Genomic DNA, 12,532 nt, shown 5'->3' on the forward strand with positions numbered 1-12,532 from the left:
CCAAACACACAAGAAAATTGACACTCAGTCTTGAGAAACAATCTCATTGTTATAAATTGGTTTTACCAAATTAATTAAAATATCTGGTACATCAACATGCTTGCTTCAATCTTGGAGTGGCAGCCTGCAGGGATTCAAATGGTAATTTTATTTCCGCCGTGACTTCGTGCTTTAATGGTATCCCTTCTCCATCAGAGTCAGAAGTGAGATCGTTGGAACTTACTCTAAATTGGTTATCGTCCGGTGAGCTCAGTAATATAATCTTGATGTCAGACTGCAAGCAGAACATTGACAGCATCAAAGCTAGAAGGTTTCATAATAATGAAGTTGGAGACATACTAAAGAGACGTTGCCAAAATTGTCACTTTTCAAAACTGTGTTGTTGAGTTTGTGAACAGGCAAGCCAATCAAATTACTAGGGCATCTAGACCCTTTGTTTGTCCATAATTTTTTTTATCATAGTCTTTCATGTATGGACTCTTTCATCCAGTTTGATTTAATATAACTATCTTTCCTTTAAAAAAAAATACTTTAATCAAAATTACCCATGAAAAGAATGCCGTAAATAATCTGAAATAACTAATTGGCTAAACTCTATAGTAGTCTTCTTTACAACTTTTGTTTGAATCTTTCATAGTTTTTTTTAAAGACAAAAAATATTTTATTAGCAAAATTTTGAGCACGAGGTGTGTCAAAATTTTGAATCTTTCAAACTTAATTTTACAAAACAATGAATGCTATTTGTTAGAAACATAAAACTATCCTAATAAAGGATTTATGATTTTGGATTAGATATATTAGGCACCCAGGCCAGCCTCTTGCAGTGCTCCTACACTGGAAACCATATAGCATGAGCTTATCAACAAGGGCTGAAGTAATTCACTCAATTACGATTAATTTGGCCAGAATTTTAATGTGTGTGTGTGAAGCTTCATCTAGTTTTGTTTAATTTTAATTAATACCTGCACCACCAAGTCAAGTATACAACAACATGTCTGCATTCCAATTTGCTGTCATGGTTACACATACTTTTTGTCATGGTTACACATACTTGCTACCAGTATAACCACATGTACACCCAAGCTCCCCACCATCCATGCATGCAGCATTCAGCTTTAAAAATATATAGCTTCACATAGATGCAACACAGAAATAACATTGAGAGTTGAGACCAAGGAGTCAAACTGCAAATATCACAAGACTACTTGCTGCAATTCTCCAAAAGCTCACATGCGACTTAATTAATAAACTCTAATCTCACACCTCACAATCTATGTAAATCGTGATTGAAAATGATAAGTTTAATATCCATCAATGTTAACATTATATATCTTGTTAACATGAGTTACATTTTTTTACTGTTTTAATTAATAGCTAAATATTTTTTGTGAACTTAGACTATCCACGATCAAAATCAATAGATTAATCTCTTAAAATATTAAAATCTTTTTGAGGAATTGATTTTTTTCAATAAATATTCTTCTATATACAAGTAGACCTCATGCTTAAGAGGTATGATTATACTCCAAATAACTAAAGCAGAAGTTTTGCCAAATATATACCAATGAATTTAAAACTAGGATAACTCACATAATCTCAAATTGCTAGCTCAAATTCTCCTACTCCTATCATAGATTCCATATCTACCATATAATTTGAATAGGGAAATGCTACTGTCCTAAGCATATTAAGGTTGATAATTAATTAATAAAATCCTGATTGTGGTTTGTGATCATATGGTCAAGGTATTTTAACATTTCGCAATCGCATCACGATTATAATTACAATCACATCAGTCATATTTTTTCATAATGTAAAGATTTTTTTGACTTATGGTAACACAACCACAATCATAATTTAAAACCATGAATAAAACAATATTTACCACATTCCTTTGCCGCAAAACCAAATATATATATTTGTTTGACCCGGAAGCTGTCTCAAGCGCTGACAAAAAGACACACTGATTGGCTTTCAATGATTTTAAAATCATAATGCTGCTCTATTCATGAACCAAATGAAATGACGACGTCAAATCACTTAGCTAGCTAGGTGCAAAATGTGGACACTTTGAATTTTCCACTGTAAGATAATCAAGTGAATATATACCTGGCTTCGATCAATGATGCATTGCGTTGACTTTCCCAACTTTCGTAATATATCAGCTGTATAAGTGTGACAGATACAAAGATTCCATAAATGTGCAAAAGATTCAAATTGATAGGTGCATCTACCACTTTAATTTGCACCAAGTAAGTGGCAAATTAAGAACATGATTAAAACATCATCAGATTGCATTCAACATTATTAATGCTTATGCCACTGAAGAATAATTGCTTAATTTCAATCAAAGTTGCCCTGGCATTAAACGCAGAATACAACCAGCTGAAAAATAAAAACTGTGAACGTACCAATCACCACCAGAAAACAGTGTGACTATAGGAGCCAAGGTTTAGAGGATATGATCACCATTTCTGTTACATCGCTGGCAGCATCAACTAAAGGTTAAGTAACCACATTTATTTCCTTTTATTTATCTTAGTCCATGATGGGTGGTTATTCATTCATGGATATATATACAAAGAATATAAAGAGAAAAAAAACTTTATGAGTCAGCTAAAGCCGATGCGGGATATTCATTATCCGATATCAAATGTTTGCATGGACAAGTGGGGGTTAATTATTAAGTCAGCCATGCTTTAATATTACAATAATGGGGGCAACTTAACGTACATATAGTGATATAGATGTATATGTGTTACATAGTGATGCAAACATATAGTTTCTGTCATCTTTCTTCATCAAGGTTTTTCCTTCCTATAAACTATTACGATGATGACATAGATATTAGGTATACAATATTAGTTTGCACTATCATAGCAAAACTCAGCAAAGTCATGATTTCGTACGTCAATGATAATATTATCGATTAAGCTAAATATGACATCACTACAGCCATTCATTGACTGTAATACAGATTTCATTTCACAATGATGTGACTTCCATGTATATGTATAAATCATCATCTATACTAATGCGTCTTCCTTCATGCAAAACGTTTTTCTCTTATTAAATTTGTTTTCTTCGTTAATTTCATCAGGTACAAAGCACGGTCCTCGTAAAATTAGTTCAATCCAATCCATTTATTTTTTTTCTTAAAAATAAAAAAACAAAGATACGTAAATGAATTAAGTGGGTTGGATTGTGATTAATGAATGGATGATTATTCTTCTTTTTCTTAACCTATTGGACTATTAAATTATTAAAAATGGTTTTAGTGATTCCTCTTCCTATTGCTATAAAAAATCCAGTTTTTTTTTCTAGTTGTTGTTTATCCATCGATCACACTGTGATAATAATGCTACAAATTGATCCAAAAATATTTTTAAAGTATACCACACTTATAAATGGTTTGATTGGATATTCAAAACAAGATTAGTGGATGAGTTGAATGATTTGAATTGCCCACCAAAATAAAATAAGAATGGTCGTTTTAACTTTTAATTCAATGAGTTATGGATGAATTGAATTTTTTTTCGATATTATAAGATCATATATGAATTAATGAACTTTTTTTTACCGCACACATTAATGGACTATATTACCATTCTAGTTAAATTGTTACTAACTAGAGTGTAAAAATGTCTTTAGTAATTGTCTCTCTATTTTTTTTTTGTAAGACATGCATTGTAACTATTAACAAGAGCAAGTTTTAACAATCAACATTTTTTATATAAAAAAATGTTAGGACATGACATTTTTTTTGGTTGTGGAACACCATTCCGGTTTCATTTATTATTTCCTCTTTTTGGCTTACCAATCACTTACATTATTATTTGCAGAATATATTTTCTCATAGATTACTTTTGGCTTAATGAATCTCGAAGTTGTTTATATTGAAAATTTCCATCTGAAGTCAGACTCTTTTTCGGTTCGCCACATTTGTTTCGATGAGCCTTACGTCGTGCTGTTTTCGTCCTCTCATATTCGGAAAGCGCCACTATCCGCAATAATAATTAGTGCACTTACAAACGCCACTATCCGCAATAGTAATTAATAATAAACCTTCAATAATAATCTTACTCCTTTAAAGTAATAATAATAAGAAGAAGAATAATTTGTTAAAAAAACTAACAATTAATATTTTAGAATACATGGGCGTGCGCACATATGGGTGCTTATAATAAATTATGAAATTTCTATGAATCATAATTTACACTTTTATTTTGAACTACATGGATCTCTTACTTTAAAAGAGTAAAATCTAAAAATATAAATGAGTTATGAGAATTAGTCGATTTTTCAATCATTATTTCAATAGTTTTGTAAGTTAGAACAATTATGTTTTCACAACTTTCCAATTTTTTTTATCACCAATATTAATTATTAGTTTTTGTTAAAATGTTAGTGAGAAATTCAAACGCCAAACGATTTTTTTCCTCCTTCTCCCTTTAATCTTTCAACTCTCATTTCCAACTACTAAATTAGTCTTATAACTTCTTTATAATTTTTCACGTGTGTTGAGAACTAGGAATTTAATTAGAAGAACACCAAAAAAAATAGTTGTTGAATGGCCTTTGGAACACCTATAAGGAAAAGCTTTGATCGGAATATATAACCTTTTAGACTTTGAAAGGTCTTCTAGTCCTAGTTCTCATTGAAAGTGGACAGCTCAAATCTACATTTATATTCAAGTGAGATATTATTATGCATTTTTTAAAAAGAAGTTGATTAAAAAAATGCATACCAATGCCGGAAGTACTAGATGACAAATTTGAATGCACATTGGATCACGACGTCATCTTATTCCCATGCTTTTTTTCGTGTTTGGACCTCACATGTTAGCTAGGTCTTAAACATGAAATAATACTAATTTTATGTTTTAAAAGAAATTATTAAACTATGGTTCAGTACATTTTAAAGATAGAACAATCAAAGCATTACATAAGTACATTTAAGAAAAAAGTAAAATATTTTTATTCTATAAAAAATTGTAATTAAAAAGACAAGCAGAAAAATTATTTGTTTCAATATTTTTACTCGCATGCCAAATTTTACTTAAGATGGTATATTAAAATAAAATAAAACATAATAAATAATTTCTTATGTATTAAATATATTTAAGAAATAAAATAGAACAAGCTAGAAATTAAATTAAAAATTATATATACATTTTGTTTCTCTTAAAAATGGTGGAAAAATATTTCATTTATTTTACACAAGTCAAATATGCTGCCGTTTTGAATCATGTCCGTCTTATTCTTCTAGGGATTGGTTTCTGCCAGAGATAAAGTGGTCATGAAATGTTGAATTAAACGAACACCTAGATAATTAACATGATTTCTTGATGATAAACACATTTTAAATGAAATAACCAAAGCAAGAACATAAATATTATATTTAAATTGAGCTTTGTTTTAAATATATTAAAAAGAGGCAAGGAGTGTGCATACTATATAAGCACCTCAGGGTATATTCATTTGGAATCACTAAGCTTGAAGCCTTGGGGGAAATGGCCAACGCAAAGCAAGTACTATGCCTAATTTTGTTGGTGCTTTTATTTTCCAAGCTTGAAAGTCGTTCTCTTGAGGCATTCATAGAGGGAAAGAAGACCCTAGCCAAAGGTTGTTCACGAGAATTGATTGAAAAATCACAGCTCCTGAAGGCAAGTTTTGCAAAAGCAACAACACGTTTTACAAATCCTAGAGTGTCCAAAAGACTAAGCCCTGGAGGACCTGATCAAAAACATCACTAATTCACTTTTCTAGTTTTCTTTTAACGTTACATTATTATTTACACACTATTTGTATGCTCTGGTCATTGAAATGTAAATAACTAAGAATCAGTAGATACCATACGCACAATATCACCAATCAGGCAATTACCACGTATGCTGATTATCAGTTAATTACATATTAATTATCAGTGTGTGTGTAAAATAGTGTGGGAATATATAGTGTAAACGCGTTAAAGAGATCACTCGATAAATAGTACAGAAAATGTTATTTTGTGCATATTTTTAAACCGGTCGATGTGTTAATAACTTGTAATTAGCGTGTACTATCTATGCAGACATGTGATCATTAATTATTCACATTATGCATTTACACGTTGATCATTAATTATTTACACATCGATCAATAATAAAGAAACGTGCACAAAATATATAGCATATATGTACATTTTTTGTAGAACGTGTTTCTCGTAAATTTTGTGAAAGGGTCTAAATAAAATAGCGTGGTAAAGATGTTCAAGAGTTATGACGTACTTGCTGTTTATGTGTGTTGTAGCATGGTTTGGGCAGTACGAATATTGTATTGAGTTGTTTGTATGCGGTTACAAATTTCAATTGTTAAACTACTACTGTATTAAAAGAAATCACTGTATATGTTTTTTTCTTAATTTCCCTCTCACCCTTTTTCGCTTATCGCACTTTTATAGTCTAACTAACGATATCCTATTTTAACCTACTAATAATTTTTTTATTTTTTTTAAAAGTAGTATTATCTAAGAAGTATTAAATTCTGTCAAAAAAAAGTATTAAATGGGATAAATGATCTAAGTATCTATAACATTTTTGAAATCTTTAGGGACCACTTCTCCAGGATTAGTTCACCTTATACAATCCTTATTTTGAACCATAACTGTATGGTATGATCATTTTTGGGATAACCCGTACACTGATCTTATAAAACAATATGTCCAGCAAGATTGGCCTTGCAAAATATTAATATATATTAATATTGACAGTGACTATTGTTGATCCTTGGTGAGGAAGAGACAATACTGATGTCATGTTTTCAGATTGATCAACAAGGTCCTTAATCTTAAGCCGTGTCTCTAAGTGCTTATAGCTAAGTGCATAGTCAACATTTACCTCATGGAAGTTGATGGTGTTATTTCTTGATTCGAGATAAATCTGGATTAGCTGTTGGTATTCTTTAAGTCCCTAAATTACTATGTCACATTTTCTGCATATATGGGGCATTTACATTTAGAGTTGGACATATATAACAATGCTCGATCTCCTTGGGTCAGTGAGTCAGTTTTTGGGTATTTCTTGCAAGTGTTGTTGGGGTCTTCCTAAGTGATCAGCGATGTACAGAAACCAATAGCTGCAGGGGTCTTTCTCTGGTATATATAGATATCATTAAGATAATGTAACCAAAGTCAATACAAAGTGTATCAAACTATGGTCACATAAGAAAGTACATAAAGATTGTATTTGATATCTCAGACACAACAGACATATATATATATATATATATCTTTTTTCTGAGATATCAAATACAATCTCTATGTACTTTCTTCTGTGACCATAGTTTGATACACCTTGTGTTGACTTTGGTTACATTATCTTAATGATATTCACTTTGGCTAATATAGAAATAAAATTACAAAGAAACACTTTGCACTTTTACTGGCCTACACAAATACATAGCTAGACACCACTAGAGCAGGTAGGTTAGACTGAAATTACCAAGACATTAGATTCAACATAGTATAAAGAATAAGTTACATATTTAGACTTGCAAAAATAATTGAAAGTCAAGATGGCAAGCCAAGCAGTCGTTGTATACTATGGGTAGAGATAACTTATGAATTATGTTGCTGTTGTCTTACTAGTGAAATGGTAGCTAGCTTTACAAAGGTTAAGGTTAGATTAGACCGCTGCACAAAATGAAAGTACGTGAAATCGCAATGCCATATGCTTCTCTCTCCACAACATTCTTGTCTTTGCTAGCATCTCCTGACCATGATTTATAAATAGGAATAAGAAAAACGTTTTCGCTTAGTCACTTGAAGTTGAGAAGCCCAAAAGAAGAAAGGTTGAGATCCTAAATTGGGCTTATTGGGCTTTGGAAGTAGGGTCACTTGGAAAAATACCTCATATGTGACAATTGCTTCCTGCACATCCAAAATCCCAAACTCCACCAAACACCACCTCCACATGCAAACACCACCACTCAACACCACCATCCAACGCCACCATCGACAACTCTGGTACAGGAAAGAAGGCACAGATGGAGAAAAAGATTAGGCGTGAGGTGTAAAACGAGTGACCCATTTTCGGATATGTGAATTCGCAAGACACTAACTTTTTTTTTTACTCTGGCAAAAGCCTTTCCAGAATTATGATTAAAATAAAACAAATGTACACAAATTAGAAAATTTAATAATTAAAACAAGATTAAAAATAAATTAATGTGTTAAATTAAAATTGTGTACATATCATAAATTATGATTAACAAACTAAAAAAAATTCACCAAACGCCATTTATAAGGAAAAATACAAGTACATATATATATATATATATATATATATATATATATATATATTATATATATATATATATATATAACAATTAAACACGCGCACATTTAAAAACAATAATCATTTTTAATTTTAGGACACAATTTCAAACTCTTATTTTACTGGTTGAAGAGATAAAACGTATCCTTATGAAACAAATGTTCAAACAAACAAAAAAGTCATAAATAAGGTAAAAATGTGTGAAAAATGATTAATGAACAATTGATTATATGAACAAAGGGAAAATTACATGAACTGGTTGCTTTGGAACTCACTTTTCACACAATTTTCATCTTGTTTATGATTATTTTTATTTAAACATTGGTTAAATTTCATAAAAAAGTAAATAAATTTAATAAGACAAGTTTCACATCATCAATTAGTAAAAAATGAGTTTAAAGTATTGCCCAAAATTGAAAACAATAAGTGATTTGAAAGAATGATACTAACTAAAAGTAAAAAAAAAATCAAAATAATTTTTTTTTAAATAAATTACCAAAACAGATTTTCACAATAAGGTAAAAGATCAAAACTATATTTACTCAGTATAGATTATTAGATTTTATTTGATTGGTCAATTTTTTTTAAAAAAAAATACACATAACTTTTAAAGTAATTATCTTGATCATTAAATAAATTTTAATTTTGACCATCTATATAAATGATTGTGACATAAAATTAAAGTTTTCACGTTAAAGTGATAAAAAATCTCATTTTTAAAATTCAATAAATTTATTATATATTTATTCTTTTATTAGATGATAATATAAAAATATAATATTACATATAATATTAATATATTATTGATTTTAATTTTTATATAATGTCAATAGAAATATTTTTATATTTTTAATTATTATAAATTATCTTAAATATGATTTTTAAAATAATTATTATAAAAACTAATAATTTTTATTATATGACAATTATAATCAAATGATAGTTTATAACAGGTTTAAATATGTTTTCATATTTGTAATATACTTTTTTTAGTTTAATATCTAAAAAGTATTTTTTATTTATTTTACTATCTTACATTTTTAAATTTTTACTTTTAATACGTGTCTTTAGTCTAAGTCCATGCAAGGAAGTGCTAACCTATACTTATACGACTGCTACTCTTATTGATATTGATCAATGCGGGCTAAGGGCGTTAAATGCATGCTAGGGTGGAGATTCTCTGCTTCAGAAAGCGTATGTCTTCACTCTAAACACCGTACACGTATAGGTCTTAGTTCAGTCGCATCTCAAGAATCGATATATGGAGGGCTTTTTATTTGAAGTAGGGTGCCCCCTCTTTAGGTTAGTTAAGAGGCATCACTATCTTATTTGTAGGTTCGAACGAGCTAGTTTTATCTGCTTTTCGAGGTATGAAAATCTCTCATCTCCTGGTCCTAGCAAGCATTGGAACCTACTTCTGGTGGAGGAGAAGCTGCTCTTAGTTAGAGTAGCATCCTACCTATCTTAAGGCAATCATGATAATATGATATTTTATTAGCTTGTTACATCATCAATTACTTAATTGATGGTGTGATACTTTATTAATTTATCATTCAAATTCTCACTTAATGAATCAAGACTAATGACAGATAATAAAAACAAAATTTTGAAGATGTCAAGTAATAAAAAAATGTTTTTAAGTAGGAAACTTAAAAATGAATATGTTACATGTATAAAATACATTTTTAAGCCTTTAAAATATATGTAAATTATATTAGTGAAATTCAATTTGATTTTTTATATTTTGATATTCAATTAATATATAAAACTATTAATTTATGAGAAAAAGAATTATACACTTGTAAAAGAATTTATATAATCATCTAATCACAGTTTATCACATATAATAAATTTATTATTTTTAAAGTAATTATCTTAAAATAATTTAAACATTAATTTATATTTGAATATCAATGTAAAATATTCTACAATAGGAGCGTATATGCATTAAACTGTCAGTCTGTTAGCTGAACTCTTGCTTCTGAGAAAGGAATTACGCACTCCCCAACCCTTATTTGCCTTAAAAAAATAATTGCAACAGAACATTCACATAATCTGCTTTAGCCTTTAGAGTTAGTTTTTCGATGGGCAAGATGAAGCTGCAGCTCTAGTCTTAAAGTTATTAATTAACAATATTTAATGACCCTCTTCCGGGACATTTTTATATGATGTTGTGGTCGACAGTTTATCGTGTCTCTTGCTGATTTGGTTTTGATTAATTTCCACCATATCTTGGTGCCAATATTTTTATTGATTGGACTTGAATCTTGACTCAATATACTTTGAGAGGCAGCTTCATGTTTAAATAATAAAAGAAAATTGAAACAAAATAAATAAATCACAAAAGAAAGGTAGGATTCTTTGTCTGTATATTTTAAATTTCTCCAACAAAAGGCAACATAGAATTGACTCAGATCCATTAGATTATGCTGGAAAGTGAAGTTTTTACGTGGCGATCCGTTATAGATAAAAAGTAACGCAGGTGGAAGATATCAAAGAATAAGTTATATTGATTATTTCGAGTATTTTGTTACAATTGTTTTGAGTTCCTAAATTTTAAATTTAAATTTATATATCACTCATCACTATTTTTATTTGAATTCGTTTGGTCGATCGTGACGATAGTTAATTGGCCACAATAATGGTAGGAGTAATAGGTAAGAGTAATGAAGGTGAAAATAATAGAAGTAGAAGTATATGATGATTAGTGATAACAGTGATGATAACCATTGGAATGGTGGCAGTGATGAAAGCCAATGGAGTGGTAGTTAGTAACAATGATATGATGGTGATGTTCAATTGTGAAATGGATTATCTCGACTCAAAGTGTTCTATTAACCCTAATTATAAGTATTGATCAAATGGTGAATCATATATTAACTCAGAATAATGTTATCATCATGTCGCTAAAAATGAAAAAAGAAGTAATGTTTCCTCGTAAAGCCTTTGGTCTGTGTAGGTAACTCATTCAATCTTTTGAGTCCTATAAATATAACTAGTATCACTACAGTAGGAAAATAAGTTATTAATTTGAGCATCAAAATTAAATGTCTTTTACACATTCACTTTTATTTGAGGTGTCTAAGTCCTATTGAAAGCGACACTACCATAAGGAGACAATTAAGACATTAGTATATTTGTGAAGTCCACTTCAATTCACATAACTTAGAGTTCGGTTAAGGTAAGCAATTTCATCTTGAATGCATCATTTTAAATAAGTTTTTAAAAACATTTTTATGATCTAATATTTTAGACATTTTTATTTTCCAAATAAATTATATTTTAAAAAATTGTTTGAACACATTTTTAAATAATAAAAAAAACTTTTCTTATAAAAAAGGTATTAATAGAATGAGCCCTAAATAATGATCTTTTTATCTTTTGAATAAAGGAATATATTATTATTTGTAGAATAAAACCCAAGTTAGCCTCTAAAAATTTACTTTACTCAACATGTTTGTGAGCGAAAAATATTCATCAAATAGTCTTTTAAAGTTATAAATATGAGACATTTTAATAATTCTATTCATTAAATACAAAATGATTTAAGTCACATGCATTTAAAATCTTGATATCTGAGATATTAAGGGTTTGTTTAATTCCCTTTTCACTTTTTTTTAGGATTTATTATCTTTTTAGTTTCTAAATTTTTTAGAATTATATATTTAGTTCAAGAAACTTTTTTGACTAGTTTTGATCTTTTAATTTTTTTTCTATCTTTACTTCTAATCTCTTAAAGATAGAAAAAAAGTTTAAGGAGTAAAAGTAAGAAAAAAAAAGTTGAAAAACTAACATTAATAACGAAAAAAATTAAGGTACTAAATCCCTAAAAAAAAAAGTCAGACTAAAATAGACTAAAATCATAGTTCCTAAAATTTTGAGGAACTAAAATGATAATTATTTTTTATTGACGAGACTGAAAGTATAGTAAATCTTTTATTTTAAAAATTATTTTCTATAAAACAAATTTATACTACTCAACAATCAATTTCTTATCTAAAATATATAAATAAGTGGCAGGTGTTTTCCCATTCTGTTCCTTCATATTCTACAAGTGCTCTCTATTCAAGTGCTTTCGAGGATAAACTTTTAAAAAACAGAAATGTATTCATAGCGCATGATTAACACTTGCAAATGTGTCAAAGGGAAAATATAAAACTATTTTTTGAAATCAATAAATTATATTTTTTGAAATCAATATATATATATATATATATA

General features: G+C 28.9%; 1 protein-coding gene and 1 long non-coding RNA gene across 2 annotated transcripts; one reads left to right on the forward strand and one right to left on the reverse strand.

The window, feature by feature from the left end:
• Positions 1-2,543, reverse strand: LOC121173216 (uncharacterized). Its single transcript, XR_005887633.1, has 3 exons — positions 1,886-2,543; positions 963-1,129; positions 1-274 (listed from the first exon to the last, which is right to left on the reverse strand). It is a non-coding gene; the product is annotated as an uncharacterized lncRNA (long non-coding RNA).
• Positions 2,544-5,500: 2,957 nt separating this feature from the next.
• NIC1 (CLAVATA3/ESR (CLE)-related protein NIC1) lies at positions 5,501-6,345 on the forward strand. The gene has a single exon (NM_001353079.1). The coding sequence runs from the start codon at positions 5,513-5,515 to the stop codon at positions 5,753-5,755; it is 243 nt and encodes an 80-aa protein (NP_001340008.1). The 5' UTR covers positions 5,501-5,512; the 3' UTR covers positions 5,756-6,345.
• The last annotated feature ends 6,187 nt before the right edge of the window (positions 6,346-12,532 follow it).

The sequence above is a fragment of the Glycine max genome, chromosome 12 (assembly GCF_000004515.6).
Source record: "Glycine max cultivar Williams 82 chromosome 12, Glycine_max_v4.0, whole genome shotgun sequence".
Lineage (NCBI taxonomy): Eukaryota > Viridiplantae > Streptophyta > Magnoliopsida > Fabales > Fabaceae > Glycine > Glycine max.